General features: G+C 40.9%; 2 protein-coding genes across 2 annotated transcripts; one reads left to right on the forward strand and one right to left on the reverse strand.

Annotated features, from left to right (window-relative positions):
• The first annotated feature begins 6990 nt into the window (after positions 1-6990).
• On the forward strand, positions 6991-9867 carry LOC109477887 (60S acidic ribosomal protein P1-like). The gene is made up of 3 exons (XM_019779345.1): positions 6991-7255; positions 8353-8539; positions 9613-9867. Exons 1-3 carry the CDS (start codon positions 7184-7186, stop codon positions 9690-9692), a joined length of 339 nt encoding a protein of 112 aa, XP_019634904.1. The 5' UTR covers positions 6991-7183; the 3' UTR covers positions 9693-9867.
• Positions 9868-10011: 144 nt separating this feature from the next.
• LOC109477760 (cytochrome b-c1 complex subunit 7-like) lies at positions 10012-12035 on the reverse strand. The gene is made up of 2 exons (XM_019779110.1): positions 11472-12035; positions 10012-10461 (listed from the first exon to the last, which is right to left on the reverse strand). Exons 1-2 carry the CDS (start codon positions 11718-11720, stop codon positions 10339-10341), a joined length of 372 nt encoding a protein of 123 aa, XP_019634669.1. The 5' UTR covers positions 11721-12035; the 3' UTR covers positions 10012-10338.
• Positions 12036-17939: the final 5904 nt, after the last annotated feature.

Here is a 17939-nt window from a genome sequence, read left to right on the forward strand (position 1 = left end):
TCAAACTAATCTCCAAGCAGATCCCTAGGCCTCTCGGTGGCAAAAAGACAGTATCAAATTGGCCAGGCAGTATCCATTGGCCAGGGAAGCTCCATTAGCCACCGACGGGTGGTGGGGATCAGGACAAAAAAAAACCGGCCATATATAAAAAGGTAACGATCATTCCCCACAACCTCTGCTTGGAGAGTAATTTCAAACCTGCTTAAAACCAGACGGACGTGTGTTGGTTAAAATGTATTTTCTTCGTAACACATCTTTAAACTTGAAAGGTAACATTTGCAAAGCAAATGCATAATGTTTAGGTAGGCACATGGTCTGCTCTGTTAATTCTTACTCAAATACATTCATATATTCAGACAGGAGTCTAAATCCCTCCTACTATAAGATTGCAACATTATGTAACTCAACACCAGTTACCATGGTGACAGACGTCAACAAATCAGGTCATTGGCCATTTCAGAGGTTAGTGTTTGGAGAAGAAGAAGAGGAAGAGGAAACTGAGCAAAAACAATATGTTTTTCCATTTTATCTTGGAAGTTCATCTGTGTTGGTAGAAGTCATTATGAAACAAGATTGAGCTATAATTGCCAACACAAAAAATGGTGAGTCCAAATTTTTGTGTTGGCAAATAATTATAGCTCAATCTTGTTTCATAATCATAATGATTTGATATTTTCTGCATATTTATATATGCATATCATTATATACATGTATCCGTAATGCAATGGAAAAATGTCCTTTATGCGGCCAGATTCTAACCTTGCAAAATCTACTCAGTACGCCCCACTCGTGTCGGCCGGCCATGCAGGCAGTTGTTTTCCCCACGGCCAATCACAGAATGCGGGGCATCCTTACACTCCAAGGGAACGGTCTACATGTAATTAGTCCTTTGAGCTTAACACTCCCCAATGGTGACCAGGCAAGGGCGGACACTAAGGTAGATCAAACGTACTTTGAGAAATGAGAAACACCGATGAATTGTGATGTGATTGCCGTGTACCTGAGGCCATGTTGATTTGATTATATGGGTGACATCCTCTGGGAACCCCCAAAACTGATGCGAGCGTGCCTTTCATGGTCATGAAGGTGTGGTATGGCGAATAATAGACTCTTCGTTTTCATTTCTTCGCATTTTCTTTTCTTCCTTTGGAATCTATTTTATCATTCTACGACATTAGTGTCGTTTTCCAATATTTTTTTTTTCAATTTACGGCATATATTTGCTCATTTTGCTGGTGCCCTGTGTGACTGCTACTGTATGGTCAAATTTTTTTTGGAAGGGGGGGGGGGCGGACGAAACTTCATGCGCGTGCTGATTTCATCAAATCAACATGGCCTGATTTGAGCTCAAAGAAGAGGCGTCTGGGGTATTGAATTGAGGGCAAAAAGAGCCCTGTAGCACACTAGCATTTCCTACTAGCACGCCATGACTACTTATATCTGGGTCTCTAGTGGGAGGTCAACTGTTGTGATCCAGCTATTAGTAGCGATGGCTAACTAGAGAGAAATGCCAACGTGCTCCAGCTACATGTAGGTTGTCAACATTATAGGCCGTCCGAAAATTTGATTTGAACATGTCTGGTAAAATAATCAATTTCATACACTGAGATCTAACCATTAACATAGATACCGTGTGGAACTTAAGAAGTGCAACATTTTTAGGGTTGAATAGCCAATAGCCATGACCATACGCACACGTACAAAACACCCTTAAACTGGTGGAACTAATTTATAGGCCAAACAGCTACCCGACCTTGCCCCTTCTGTTACGTTCTGTTGATGTTTTCCAAGGATGTGTCCCGTATACGCGTAGTCAAAACTGATTACGAATTCTGTGACCGCAGTCCGCCACCCCAGGCCGCTTTATAATCAAATCTTCATCACAATTACTCATGTTGTGATCTGTTGAAAACAGAAATGTCGACGTCTTCGTGATGAAGAAATATTCAAATCTGAATATGTCATGGAGGCATGAAATCTTCGATTTGTTGTGTCAAATTAGTTTTGAAAGCAGTTTTCACGTTTAGCACTTCATATTATATTACTGCTTGACACACACATTTGTCAGGTATCAACGTTTATTGTCTTTGCATTGATGATAAGACTTTTTATTAGGAAGAACGTGATATTATGTTAAATTGCATCACGCATACATCTACCAAGTATCAAACATTTATTGTCTTTGCACTGATGATAATACTTTTTAGTAAGAAGAACATGTAATAATTATGGTAAATTGTTGATTCGGGTTCATGTATACTAGTACATGCAAACCACCTATTGAGTTTTCACTCGTTATATAAGTGGTTTGGTAAGCCAGATGGCTACTCAAGCCTCAAATAACACTCAACTCCTTCTGGTCTCATTTTGAATCCAGCAGGGTGTATTACATGTGCATTCACATGGCTCGAAATACTGGGTGCCGCGATGTGCACCTATAATAAGCGCACCCTTTTTTTTCTGTGGGTGCACCGATGCCCTGAAATATTTTTGTAGGTTTACATATACATCTTAAAATGTTAAAAGTATATTTATTCTTATTCTTATTGATAATAGCTAGTATACAACTATTCTTAACTAGGTGTTCGCAGAACAATAAAATCATTCTTGTAGTACTTTTCTTTAGTAAAGAAACATGATTAGTTTTTTTTTTTCTGACATTCTACTAATTTTATTATATATTTTATATGGTGCACCCCCCAAAAAAATGTGCACCCAATTTTTTTAGGTTGGGAGCACCAGTGCACCTATTCCCCAAAATGAATTTCGAGGCCTGAATTTAGTACCGTAAATGGGAAACATAATAAGCACTTCCCTCCGGTAATATGCTTGTATAAGCTCTAGAAAACGTGTTCCATAGCAACACGTAGTTAAATATGACCTACATGACAGGATTATAATGGTCGTCATAGCAGCGGGATCATCTAATTTGTCGGCGCTGCGTGTCTGAATTATAGCCTGCTGCGTGGAACTAGGTGGTTTACCAGGTCTTACGAAAGCAAAGGCGGGTCGGGAGATACTAGTAGTATGTATCTAAGCCTTCAGACCCATACCTTAAGAAATACATAATGGCAACCATATTCCTGTGCCAACTCGTAAGGCCACGGCAAGTAATGTTTATGGGTGACATCAGCGCGCGCATATAATTTTCCCCTGATTTTGGGAAAAGAAAACAAGGAATTTTGTTGCCCTCTGACAGTTGCCAACATGCCGAAAATGGGTAAAGATGTCTGTTGTCATGCCGGAACGTGGATGGCAGATAAATATATGAAGAGACAAGACAAGGCTCTGACTTTAATGTTTTTGATTTTCTTTTACTTTGATGCAGTGATGTACGTATTTCATTCCTTTTATATGTGATGCTGGCTGTGTATATGTGATGTTCCCACTGAATCAAAACCATTTGTACAATGATTGAAAACGTTTATTTTTCAAAGCTGTTTCAGTGAGAAATGGATGCGGTAATAGTTGGCAGTAAACGTAGCACAATATAGGTATCATTTCGTGAATAGCAAGGTTTGTGATGTCAAAATTTAAAAATTATTAAATGTAGGAATCTTGTTTTTTTTAGGCCCGCTTGTTTTTTTTCCCTATCGCATTAGATTTGGAGTCTGCAGAGGATGTCATTCATCAAATTTACTTGTAGTGGCCTAATAAGCACATCCTGAGTGTATTTTGTATCGAACTTAACCCGTGGGTGGAATGTACGTACCAGCTGTCCTTCTGTGACACGTACTAGATAGCAGTTTCCAATTGGGAAAATCACAGTCTAAGGGTCATCCTTGTACAAGAAAGGCAGCTTTAATTGACCCATACGAACTACGCTTCTGCTAAAGCTGACCGAGCTTGAACTCAAGTCAAAGGCAATTCGACCCTATATCAAACGCGCCTTCCTGAAAGAGCCAATTAAACGCATCGTGTGGACGATAATGACAACAACCTTTTGAAAACCGATGGTTTGAAAGACTTGAAAGGGTGTGTGTGGGCCCGTATAACAAGCTTCATGTTCAAATGCCAGAGGTGATCCTATTTCAAGCACGTATACGTAATGAACGCTGGCAAAGTTCAACGTTCCACAGGTTAGGTACTGACTACGCTAAGATTAAGGCTCTACCGGTATCACTAAACATGTCTATGAAACGTCGGCGTCGTGGCGTCGTGTGGTGTAGTGGTACATCACTGGACTATGAAACGGGGAGACCCGGCTTCGATTCCGGGTTCGATTCCGGGTCGTACCCGAACAAGTCCGAACATGCGCCCGACGTTGTACCCTTGGGAAAGGTAGTTTACACGACTTTCCTCACTTCACTCAGGTGTAAATGAGTACCTAGCTTCGGCTAGGGACGTCCCTCGGATAGGACGTTAAATGGAGGTCCCGTGTTTGGTAGAGCCACACCCCACGCACGTTAAAGAACCCACCACACTTATCGAAAAGAGTAGGGGACCTTCCCGGTGTGAGTGGTTCAAACTTGACAGTCTGGTCTCGGGGTTGACATCTTTGAAGAGGTGATAGTCACCTGTTAATTATGTCAATCCTTCCACAAATGTGGTAAATCGTCATAAAATAAACAAAGGGACACATTTCATCAATTGCGACACATGTTTTAAGCGTATCATTGAGCAAAACCTCCTATCATTGGCGAAAACGTAGTGCTCATGTATATTCCTGGTTAGTCACACCGACGAATTTTAAGGATGACATTCGCGCGCGCATTGATTTTCGTCTGTTCTCAAAAAAAAAAAAAAAAAAAAGATCACGTCCTCCGAGGCTCTGACCTGGCTCTAGGCCTGGGTAGTCCATGGTAGTTAGCAACAATACGAAGCCTATGGTAACTCTTATGGAGGATGGCACCCAGGCTACCGAAGGCGAGTTAGATATGTACAGTGCCGATTCATAAATTCATTTGCCGGCTTGTCGTATACGTCACTATGTATACTGCCGCAAATTCACAATGCTAACGGCTTAGTAGCATTTTTAATTTATTTTTGGCCGGATTTTTTTTTATTCGCCCGCGCGCACTAATTTGGGGGTCTTCAGAGGATGTCATCCATAAAATTAAGTCGGTGTGGCCTTAGGGTGAAATCACCAAATTCGTTGCTATTGTATCTTTGAAAAACACTAACGTTCGATAGCAATTGTCCCAGTTTACAAATATAAATAGGCGACCTAACAGCATGTAACCAATGTACTATGTCCTTCTTATATAAGCTGAGCAGCTTTGAAAAGGAGTCCCTGGTGACCTGTTGTCAAACTAAACTCGCAGCAGCTCTAAATGATTGTTAACAGTTTACGTAAGGGTGTACCCGGGCATAGTCAGGCTGTTAACGTGTGTTACGAAAGACTTTTATTTGTAGGGACGAACTAAATGGCGAAATGATGGAGAAAGAGACAGGGAGGTAACAGAGTAATATTTCAGAACCCGGTGGAAAGTCCCCCGCCATTACTTACCTACCTAATGATATTTGTACAAATAAACATCTAGGTTTCTTCTGTATATATTTGTTTGTATGTCCCTAGAGTTTTGTATTATTTTAATGATGTACTGTGTTTTATGTTTTCTTACCTATAAGGCCATGTTGATTTGATTATATGGATGACATCCGCGCGCGCATGAATTTTCGGCCGTTTCCAAAAAAAAAAAAAAGTTTTCAACCGTACTGTAAATCGTGCAAAACAGTTGCTAAATGAGCAAAAATATACCATAAGTTGCAAGGAAAACATTTAGAAACGATACCAATGTCGTAGAATGCCAAAATCAAAGGAAAAAAGACAAAAATATAAAGAAATGAATTCGAAGAGTAGATTATTCGCCATAACATATTCTGTGCCATTTGTTCAACCTTCATGACCACGTATATTTCATAGTGAAAGCAACTTTTTTTTTTTTGCAAAACTTTTTTTATTCGCACGCGCGCATCAGTTTTGGGGTTCCCAGAGGATGTCATCCATATAATCAAATCAACATGGCCTAATAAAGAATAAATGAAATGAAATTTACTGTGTGACCGTTGAAATGGGTGTGCTATAGCTACACATGCTTGTCATGTAGTCGGAGTTATATATACCACTGTTTTGTATATCAAACATGCTCAAAGCTGCAGTTTCACAAGGGAGGCTTAAGAGACGTTGCACGGATTTAAGCCCACCTGGTCGAGTGCCTACGTGACTACAAAGGATATCGCTGGAATATTTCACGGTCTAGGCGGTGACTTAATGTAATATGTCACTACATCACAAACATCACGCAACAGTCGAGGCGACTCAAAGGACGCTACTAAATCACATTTATATGGAGACTTCACAACGAAGTCTCTTTGCATTAGCACTAGGCGGCGGAGATGTCAACCTTGAATATAATGGGATTCTATAAAAAAAAAGGTCTAATCTTAAATATAGAATTCTAGGAAACAGTTCCAGACCTTAAGTGAAATTCTAAGAAATATGTCTGTATCAAATCAAATGTTAAAACCAGATAATTCGGACATGGTGCATGACTTTTGTACAGACTACACTCGGTAATACACAATATGGAAGTCTCTATTGTTCTCAATACACAATGGGTGATGGCTTTGGTATTTTCACTGTTTAGTTAAACGCGTCAGGTTATACCCTACAAACCTTTCATCACGTATCTTCACATTCAGTATTGCGTTTGAAAGTGTACTTGGAACACGAATTCATCGAAACGGATGTGTATTTTCTCATTTAGCCCAACGTATATTTTTCCCCTCCAGTGTTTCTACGCGTTAGTTACTTATGAATATGATTGCTCGGCCTTCCGGAGTAACCGGATGCATTTGAGCCCAACGGTTTGACTATCATCCCAGGAGAAACATAACGTTGTCGAACTGCTCTAACAAACAGATATTTCTATCCGCAGTAGAAAATGCTTTCGAAAGGCACAGGCAATTTAGTATGACTGCTCACTGACGCTATCTAGCGGAACATTTTTAAACTGCAGATGAAAGCTACACTATATTTCCCAGTGTCCTCTGCGATTTCCTCCTCTTTACGCCATCTTGCGCAAAGTGTGGTGTTCTCTTGCGAGCTAAGGGCGCAATCCGCCGACTCACACTTCAACCAAGGCCCATCCGTACAGATTTTGTACGCAGTCTTGTACTTTAGAGCACAAGGAACATTTCTGTGTCGAAAGTTTTGTAAACCTGACCGAGAATTTTGAAAATGGCATCAACCTCTGAACTCGCCTGTGTGTACAGCGCTCTCATCCTCCACGACGACGATGTCGCCATTACTGTAAGCATACTTTTGTCATATAATTTTTTCCCTCCCAGGAGCCTAGAAGACGCTTAAATTTTGTTCATCATCACAAGAGATTTGGTTATTTTGGGGGGTGAAAACAGGGCAGGGGACGGTGTCAGTCACGAACAAAACTCTGAATCAACCCTCGTGGGGGGAGGGGGGCACATGTTTCTGAACACCGTCAGACTCAGAACACAGAAGATTAGCTAAATCTGTAAAGGCTATGGTACCTTGGCTTACTTTAGGACGAACGAAGAAAATTAACACGTCCGCCTTCTCGCTCCCATGCACACAAAATTGTTGAGTTTTATGTTTCTGATTACCAAAATCATCATACAGTTTCATGCAGTTTTAACTAAGTAATTTAGTCTCACTCAACTTAGTCTAGTCTAGTCAAAAGTAAAGTAGCACAGGTAAAACTTGTTTTGAATACCCAAGATGATCAGAAATGTAGCTTGGTAACATAGCCCTCTCCCAGCTGCCAAAACCAGCAATCAATACAAATTTGGTGCAAAAAGCAGCGAAACATAATTTCACCACAGACAGTATATTGAACAGGGCTATAACTATCTGGAATACTCTCCCTAGCGAAACTAGAACAACCCGCTCCCTCAGCTCCTTTAAAAAGAAACTATGGACAATACTTGATAAATACTTGACGACACCTACTTAGTAAATAGTTCAATAGAATAATATTGTATTGACAATGTAAATATAGTGGACAACATCTGTTATGTAATAGTTTATTAACCTGACATATAAATGTAATTGTAGTAAACGCACGACGACCAGGCCGGATATTCTAGCTTGTTAACGTTTCGCCACAACATCTGTTATGTAGTAATAGTATGTCTATCTGAATTGTAACTGACACCGTTAACTGTTAACTGTTCCGAATTGTTTATGTTATTGTTGTGAGGGCTAGCCCTTTATAATAGCCTCCGGCTAGTTGGGCAGTCCTGGCTGCATACATGAGTTATATCCAAACCAAACCAAAGATTAAAATTTAGAAAGAAAATGAACTAACTAGTATAATTAGTAGTAACTAGTTGAGTACACGAATTTGACACCAAGTTCCTTCTCCTTCCCAGGGAGAGAAGATCGAGGCCCTGATCAAGGCAGCCCACGTGGACGTTGAGCCGTTCTGGCCGGGACTGTTCGCCAAGGCCCTGCAGGGTTCCGACATCTCAGCCCTCCTGTCCGCTGTCGGGTCCGGCGGTGGCGGCGGCGCGGCTGCACCTGCAGCTGGGGGCGGTGCAGCTGATGCACCTGCTGCAGGTCAGAGGATGACTCTGTTTTCTCTTTCTTAATTTTAGGCTACATCTTTGGAGCACAGTTATTGCTATGTACTATATATAAAAATGTTTAGGTTCAAGTCCAGAAAATCTGAACAGTGAGAACCAGTTCTGGACTTAAAAAAGTTTGCCAACATGTAATTTTGTATATGTCATGGGTTTCGGTCTGGACTTATAAGTACAGAGCTGAACCTAAACCTCTGGACTTAAATCCGGACCTGAACCTAAACATGACTCATGAGTTTAAGTACATGGCACTAGGCACAATTCAATGCTTTCAAGTACACAATGTAAAGGTACTGAAAACTGCCACAAAATTGCCAACTACAATGTATCAGTTGGCAATTTTCGACACAAAATGATACTTTTGTGTTACTGATCGGATCATCCCATATTTTTTGGTAGAGGTAATTTTTGAAACACCACAGGTGGTTTTATTCTGTCTTGGTCTTTATAGTAAAATTATAGCTATTGATTTTGGTGAGTATCTGTAATTGTGGTCCTTACAATTGTGGGATTACATTCTTGACAGCTGAGGAGAAGAAAGAAGAGAAAAAGGAAGAGTCTGATGAGGAATCTGATGAAGACATGGGCTTCGGGCTGTTTGATGATTAGACCTAAGTCTACTGTCCTTGTCCGAAAGGCAAGATTTGGCGTGAACTCCCATAACTCTGGGTGTCGTTTTCCGCCACTTGCTTGGCTTGGTTGTCTGCCTCTACCAAGTCCTAAAACTTCACTGCCTGATGATAGCAATTGAACTAACCTTTTCAGGGATACCAGCATTCTTTGGTGATGCTTGGAAGCTCTCCAGAGAAATTCACTTCTGGAGTCATATATTAGCCCCATTCATGTTGTGTCTTTTTGCTGAAGTGCTTGCTTGTGCCATGTTGTTTTTTGCTGCCATCTTTGGCAGGCTTCCATGTATGCTACTGGTGTAGCGTGATGTGAACTAGTGTTGCTTGGTGTATGTTTACACATTTATTACATTGTCACTACCTGATGGTTACCATTTTACAGCTCAGAAATCTTACAGATGTTTTTTGTTTTCTTTTACAGCTAAAGAAGAGGAGAAGAAGAAGGAAGAATCCGAGGAAGAAGAGAGTGATGACGACATGGGATTCGGACTGTTCGACTAGATCCATTGTCTTCAACATCTGTCAGAAATGGAAAAAAAAATGTCCATACATGCTTCCAACTCCTTTGTGTATCTGACATGATATTCAGTGTGACCTGGAATGTTATAATATATTACCAAGGTTTTCTGCTTATTCTGTGTACATGAAGAAGTAAAAGCTGTATGATAACAAGAAAGACGTGACTTGTGTCTTCATTGTCTACTGCTACACTGGTTGAAAGGGCTGTGACAAATTCCATGTAAAGAAAATTGAAACTTCTGTCCCTGGAAGTGTTTCAGATATGCAGCAATTAAATATAGTGTGTGATGATAATTATTTCAAATTAATACAGGAATACCATCTCAAATGTTATATTTGGTAGTGAAGTGAAGAAACTAGGTCTTTATCACATTCAAATGTGCTAAGCATGGGTTCTCCAAGCCACAAACCAAGCTACACTGACTACCTAGTAGTTTTTACCTAGTCCTATGACTGACCAAAGCAAGCTATTTCAAAACAATGGAAGACAAGTAAACAATGACACAGTATTTATATTATACAGTGTAGGCTTTTGTTTCATTCTTTTAAAAACAAAGGAGATGAGCATTTAACTTTTTAAGACATTCTGCTGCAGTCCAATTAAGTAGAATACTGGTACATGTTGGTGTCATTTCTCCACACAGAACAAGGCTGGTTTCTTCTGAGCTGATTTCTCACGCTGCACTTCCTCTAAGTAAGGCTGTAGGTAGGGGTCCTCGCTGTACTTGGTCCACTGTTCAGGCACCAGTACCTGTTCAAGTTGGAAAAACTGCACTTTGAAATACTGTACTGTAGATCACTTGATGTTTGCAGTAGTAAAAGATCGTGGTCAGAGGAAAATGAACATGTTTGCAGAACTATTCGTTCGTGGTGGCGGCAGATCAGCAAAAAGAAAGTTGGCAAATTATCTCTTTATGCTAACCCAGACTAAAGCACTCACATGCATTGCCAAAATTTCCACATCAAGAACATATCTGGAAATGTGAAAAATAACTAATTCCTACATTACCATTGATATGTTTGAAAAGCTGCATTATTTCAAACAGTGGGATTCTTAGTAGATAATTCTGCTGAAGAAGCTAAGTTGTGACACAATTTCCATCTATATGTAAATTTTGGACATAAAACAGCTGTGGACTTGTGTACAGTCCTTTTTACCTGTAACCTATTTCAGTCCAGAACAACTTCTATTGATTTATGAAACCTATTGAGAAACTGATGGTGAGACCCACAAAATTAGGGACAGGTCACTACACATGGTATGCACCATTGAGGAAGGTAATTGTGCAGAAAGGTATTCAGCAGAAAAAACAATTTGGATACATGTTGTTTCTCTCTCTCTGCTTCTAAATAAATTCAAAGGGCACGTAATGGTTTCCATAACCAGATGAATATTAAATTTTACAAAGTGAGTCTTCCTACCTCCCCTTAAGTGCCCCCCCCCCACTGCCACACATTTTGAAACATGTACATGTTGTAATGCCCCTCCCCCTGTACATATGTAGTTATAAAAAATGAAATCCATTGTTTTTCTTCATGAGGTGAACTTATCTTGCCATTCCCTCATTAGGCATGTTCATGCAACTTGAATGGACAAAGCTACATTGTATGTTGGTGGTTGTAGCATCTCTCAAAACTATTCCACATTTCAGTCTATATTCTTAAAGGACAAAATACTACTACATGTATACTACCATAGTATAGTAGACTTTTGGAATGGCTACCAAAACATACATGTATGTGTTGCCTTAACTTTCTCACCTGTTTCTTCAAAAGCAGGTTGACTGCCCTGCACACTCTGAGATGTCGTTCCTCCAGCGTATTCCTGGGCAGTCGTCTCAGGGATTCTCTCACGTTCCCTCCTTCATACAGCAGGTCGTCTTTCTTCAGCCCCAGCTGGTTCTTCCCACCTGAAGTGAACCTTGTCTTACTCCTCTCCAGCCAGGTGTAGTCGCTGAGTGTGATTACCTGGTCTTTGTTTCCCGTTTCTCTCCTATTTTTTGTCTCCATAATTATGTAATGTTGTTAGATCTATTTACATTAAGATCACTTGAAATGTCTGTATCCTTTTCCTGATTCAACTGTCTGCTGTGCAATTTAAGTTGAAAGTTCATAAAATATTTATGGCAGACACAGTGCGATTCCTAGAATGTGCCAACAGATATGTAATTATCCTACATATACAATGTATATAGGTAACGCTTAAGCTGCAAACCATGCAATTGGAGCTGTCCAAGTGTAGGAGAATGCTACAGTAGGCTCAGTTGGGAAAAATCCACTGGTGTAGAAAGGGCCAGATGGTCTAAGTATGCAACAATTGGTACATAACCACAGCTGGAGGGGTTTTCATTGAGCAGCCCTGTTCACCTCTGACTCTAACCTGGTTACAGCTTCTTTTGTGTAAAGAGACTAGGGTGACACCAACTGCCCGACCTTTCTGTCATACAAATACAGTACAATGCGATGCAGATACACGTAACGCATATTAGTTACATGATCTTGATAGACTAATGAAATGTAGAAATGTGGTAAGAAGGTACTGATCATTCTATGGGCATGTTTAATGTGCTGGTTTCTCTGGTGTTTTCATGTCAGAGCACAAAGACTCAAAAGCTCACCAGGGGTCAAGGATATTGACTAGTCCTGCCTTCAGGCAAGTATGGTGGCTCCTTCAACTTAACAATACCCCAGTATTAAAAAGTGGGGGGCGTGAGGTATAATTTACATGTGTACTTTGCTTTCATCTTTGTGTTTGCCACAACTGCACATCATTTTATTCATGAACATCAAGTTTTCATATTATTTTATTTCTATAAAGGAGCATTAAATGTCTGTATCTGTATAGCCGGTATAACCGCCTTTCGGCGTAACACACCAGCTTCGCAGGCACGCGGCGCGGCGGCAGCTGGCTATATTACACCGATCGACTTGTTACACCTAACCCTTGAACTTCTAGCTCTAGACATTGTTTAAAGCTATCTATTGACAATGCCCCTACTGTACTTGGTGACAGTGAGTTCCACTCTGCGATAGTTCTAGGAAAGAATGAATTCTTGAACACCTCAATCCTTGGTTGATAACTCTGGTACTTGAATGCGTGGCTATTTCTTGTTCTCTTCTGGGCTGGTATTAGGTACTTAGTAGTTGGGACATCCACCAGTTTATTAGTCATTTTGTACATCATGCATAGTCTAGACATCTTTCTTCTGTCTTCCAGTGAGGTCCACTGTAGGTTTCTTTTCATTTCCGTGACACTAGCACCTCTTACATAGTTGTTCATACAGAATCTTGCAGCTTGATTCTGTACCCTTTCCAAGGTACCCTTTCTGTACCCTTGTCAACATGCAATTAGCTTTCATATTTTTTATTTCTGTAAATGAGTATGAATATTGTCTCCTCTCAGTAAAAGTATTAAAAGAAAATTCTTCAGTCAACAAAAGATTATGAAATAATAGAGGCAGAACAATATATCTGTATGTGTAATTACGTTAAAATCTATGACAGTAATTACATACTCAATACATAATATACCCCAAGGTTTCAAACCTATATCCATTTAGCCATGGCATGCCATTTTGATATGTAAGCAAACTGAGACACTGTAGATTAGTTACATTTTATTTGCTGATGGTAATATGGTACAAGTACAAAGGTACTACCATACCTCAAGGAGTGAAGCCAAATACATCTTTAATATTCCAAATCTGCACTGTATGAGTATGCATGATAAATCACCAGAGGAATACTGTACTCACCTAACCCTAACCCTAACCCTAACCCTAACAGTCATTAATTGAATAGTTAAACCACCCACCCCTCAGCCTATTTCTTCCAGTCCATTACATAAAAGATTTGAACAAAAGCATTGACAGAAAACAATTGGAATTATTCATTGATAAGAAAACAAAAAGAAGTATTTTCATCCTTTTTTGTACACATTTTCAGTTCCATTTACTCCGACGAGAATATTAGCACCAGAGATTTTGTTGACATACGCCTTTTTTTGACATAACGAGAAGATTTTGACACAACAAGTACGTAGTACAAAAACGAAGCATATGTGAATCAGCCCCGTCTGTACTGGACACCAGGCAGGACACACAGCATCTCAAACAGCAGGTTAGCTGCAGTCAGCGCTGTGTTACCGGATGGGTCATAGGCTGGGGAAACCTGGGGAAGGCAGCAGAATTGTTAGATAAATGTACAAGTACATCTGTGCCAGGTACATTAGCCTGGGTACCATCATCATCAGCGATCTATACCACAGTGTGAGCATGTATGAAGAGTGAGTAAAAAACTAAACAGCAATGTCAGGTACCAAGGCTACAACCAAATGTCACAGGTATGACTGATTGCCATTTTGTAATAAATACAGATATACTTGTATCCTCCAGACTTAATCTGCAGTCATTATCTGCAATATATATAACATCAACAGGTGGCACTGTTCAACATCTCTTATCTACATTCTACATGATGTACACTGTGTTTTCAATATGATAACTTCATAATACACCTACATTTTAAGTAGATCTTGTAGTAAAATGTAGTAAAAGTTACGGTATTTCTTGTGGCATAAATGATTAGAAAAATAATTATATTGTTCTCACCTCAACCAAAACTACTTAACACAGTTTAGATCTCTCTTATTCACATGATGCCTTATATATAGTACCGGTAGATCCCTCAAAAAGTTTGCTAGCAAAGTCTACAAAAGTTATTTCTTGGGGCATGAAAATGGCTAAAAAAAGAATACTGTTCTCACCTCTACCAAGTCCCCTCCGACCAGGTTGAGCCCCCGACATCCCCTGATGATCTCCAGACCCTGGTGGGACGTCAGACCGCCTATCTCAGGTGTTCCTGTCCCGGGGGCGTACGCTGGGTCCAGGGCGTCGATGTCAAAGCTCAGGTAGACAGGCCCGGTCCCCATCTGTGCACGAACCTCCTCCATCAGTGGTGCCAGAGACTTGTACCAGATCTCTTCTGCCTGAACCACTCGGAAACCCTGCAAGATAAAATGCACTCACATTTACTGAACTGTTGATGCTGATACACAGTGCTTAGAGAGGAATAGTGTACTTCTAGAGGAATATTAGTACACTGTGCTAACAGCAACAGTATACTACAAGAGGCACGTTATTATACAGTGCTACATTGTTCAGATTGGGGCATTAATTTTGTGTTTATAGACTGAGTATACTGTTAGAACTTTTTACCCTCTAATTACTGTGGGATTGTCTGTTAGTGGAGCAGTTTACCACAGAAATGGCAGCACAGAAAAAGTAAACAATTCCCCAATATCTAATATTATGTAGGCTCATCTTAAAACATTCAAGAGTGACTTTCGACCAGTTACAATATATAATGCAAGCATAAGGAAGGTTTCCCCCTATAGTCTGCTACATGTATGACAAAGAAGGACTAGCCAGTCTTTAAGCAATCTCTTGTGTCAGGAATGATGTAAAAAGATAGGTATTCACCCTTGAAAGTGCATAAGTTTAAGAAAGGTGATCTCCATCTAATTCATTATGATTGTGTAACACATCAGATTGGCAAGCATACATGCATAAAGTATGCAGACATTAAAAAGTGATTTTTTTCTATACCTGACTTCTTGACCAATCATAGTCGTAATCAGTGTACCCTGTTCCGCGCAGCCCTATCTGAATGACTCGGCTACAGTCCAGGAGACCTTCTTCCACCGCACGATAGAACGGCGTACCGTGGGCTACCTTCTCGTTGCCCATTTGGTCGTGCGTGTCCGCGTGTGCGTCCACATGCACTAAGCCAACTGGGCCATGCTTATCCTGTAATAGAATATATGCACTTATATTGTATATAGAAACTAATACTAGTAGTGTGCAGCATTCACCACAAATGACTGAATGATCCTCCCCTGTTGATTGAATTTTTAAAAAATTATTTTAACAGAAGAACTCTGACAAATGTTATGAGGTCTTTTCCAGAATGGCATTGGACTTTTTAGCTAGCTATGGGAACCTTGTTAATTTTCCCATCTGGCAAAATATTTTGAACTGTGAATACAAACAAATGCAACCAGGGAGAGATCACTAATCATTCAAGGTGAGTGCCACACCTTAACTGATCTACCTGTTGCCTGCTCCACCCATAATCATCACTGGAATACCCCGTGCCTCTCAGCCCTATCTGTAAAACGCGTCGGCAGTCTAGGAGGCCGTCCTCCACCGCCCTGCGGAAGGGCGTGCCGTGGGAGACTTTTTCTCCGAGCTGTGTGTCGCTGGTGTCAGCGTGGGCATCAACATGTACTAAGCCAACAGGACCATACTTGGCCTACAAAACGTAACACATAAACGGAATCACAAGGGCTGAAAACATTTTCTGACAAAATTTTTCCTCAAAACTATTTCACAAACTTTAACAATTTCTCAGTTCTTTGTGCTTAGAATGACTTCTCTCATATAGTTCATCTAGCAGCCCTTATACAATTTATTGTTGTACATGCTTCACTCATGATACCTAGACTAACACTATATAGACTAACTAAAGCCCCATCCACTTCAGAAGTTACTAGTACATACCTTAATGGCTTGTAAGATGGGGTAGGTGAGAGTATGGTCACCCCCAAGGGTCAGGGGCTTGCACCCATTTGCCACGATCTCAGCGTAAGCCTCTCGGATCTTCTTCACTGCGTCCTTCAAGTCGTACATGTTGATGAAGACGTCTCCGATATCCGCAACTTGGAGGGAGTCGAACGGTGCAGCACCTGTGGAGAAGGACCCCCGCAGCAGTAAAATCAAGCAAAGGATAAGGTAGATAATATTATCAACTGGGTACGAGAAATAAACTGTGTATAGTAATAGTGTACTAGTACTAGTAACATATGGTACCTAACATACCTGTCCAGTTGTTGTAAGGTCTGAGCATGACCGACTCGGTGCGAATCTGTCTTGGTCCAAATCTGGTTCCTGACCGGTTGGACGTACCGATGTCCAGTGGGATCCCCACAAAGCAGGCATCCAGACCTGTGTGTGCAACAGTGCATAGAATTGATGATAACTATATATATAATGTAATGTCATCAGTGAAAAGCCTATGAATATACTGTAAAAATTACTATAATGTGAAAATTATAATATCCAGATCAAAGCCGGGTCAAAGCGAATCTATTTGGCTTGATCCGGAGTCATTCTGGACGATTCTATCCTTGTGTAAAAAGGGCACTGATTGACAAGATGGGCAGGCAACACCAAGCACACTTCTGTGTGGCGTTGCCAAAAACTGCGTGGGGTCATGTAGGGGGCAAGTTATGCCTGGCCTGGCAACATGTGTGTGGGGTCCCCCCACCGCTGTCACAAGACTTGACAATCAGTAAAAGCTGAAACAAAGCGTTAGAAAGTTCTGTAAGCACCTTGTGTATCCTTCTGGACGGGTAGACGCATCATGGAGGCGATGCCGCCGGGTCTGGGCAAGTCGTTCCCGCTGGGAGGAACGTTAAACTTCTGCTGCCAGACACCGCTCGTGCACAACGGTCTGGATCCTTCAAGGGGACCAGAACGGCCCCGAAGTGTCTGCAGAAGAACTCGTCTGGCTGCAACCGCCATGATTTCTGTTCTATAACGTCCTTGGTTCTTGTGAAAGTAGTACTCCGGTCCACTAGTACTATACTAGTTCACTGCGTAAGGGGGCGGGGTTGCATGCCAGCTGACTGCCTGAGCGCCAAGAGAGTTCAAAGTTCACAGTTGTTGATCATCGAGAAAATGCTGACGCTACAAAGACAAGGTTAAATCCCTGGCAGTCCAATGTTGTTTTTGTAACTTTTGTCGAAAAGCCGATTTTAATTTGGAAAAAAAACCCCAACACATTACCGTTACGGATTTTCATTACGAACATTTCGCTGTGAGAGCCACACAATGTTGGTTCGAATGACCTAATGACGAACTCGCGACCTATTTTTCGGATAATGTACAAGCAGATGTTAGGGTATAATGAATTTCTTTATGGCTGACTCGTATTCTTGGCACGCACTAGTCCCGAGATGAGGTATTTCATGACACACAGCCTTGCATTTCCCCGGGCAATGAGTTGTAAATCGGGTCCTAGCTACTTCCCACTCTGAGATGACGTGCTGTTGTAGAGAGAGAGGGAAGTCGCCAGGAGGCGTGTTGAATTAAAGGCCCACTACGTCTTCTTCTTCTCACAGACAAGCAGGGGGGGATATATTACCTCACACGGAGGTTTCAAAAACGT

This window comes from Branchiostoma belcheri, unplaced genomic scaffold (assembly GCF_001625305.1).
Source record: "Branchiostoma belcheri isolate BF01 breed outbred unplaced genomic scaffold, Haploidv18h27 scaffold41, whole genome shotgun sequence".
Classification (NCBI taxonomy): domain Eukaryota; kingdom Metazoa; phylum Chordata; class Leptocardii; order Amphioxiformes; family Branchiostomatidae; genus Branchiostoma; species Branchiostoma belcheri.

What these genes read in the sequence shown, in the direction of transcription:
- LOC109477887 (XM_019779345.1), top strand. Translation starts at nt 7,184, where the DNA reads ATGGCATCAACCTCTGAACTCGCCTGTGTGTACAGCGCTCTCATCCTC. An exon ending in ACGACGATGTCGCCATTACT is followed by an intron (nt 7,256 to 8,352) that starts GTAAGCATACTT and finishes TCTCCTTCCCAG; the next exon opens with GGAGAGAAGATCGAGGCCCT. An exon ending in AGCTGATGCACCTGCTGCAG is followed by an intron (nt 8,540 to 9,612) that starts GTCAGAGGATGA and finishes TTTCTTTTACAG; the next exon opens with CTAAAGAAGAGGAGAAGAAG.
- LOC109477760 (XM_019779110.1), bottom strand. Translation starts at nt 11,720, where the DNA reads ATGGAGACAAAAAATAGGAGAGAAACGGGAAACAAAGACCAGGTAATC. An exon ending in ACCTGCTTTTGAAGAAACAG is followed by an intron (nt 10,462 to 11,471) that starts GTGAGAAAGTTA and finishes CAACTTGAACAG; the next exon opens with GTACTGGTGCCTGAACAGTG.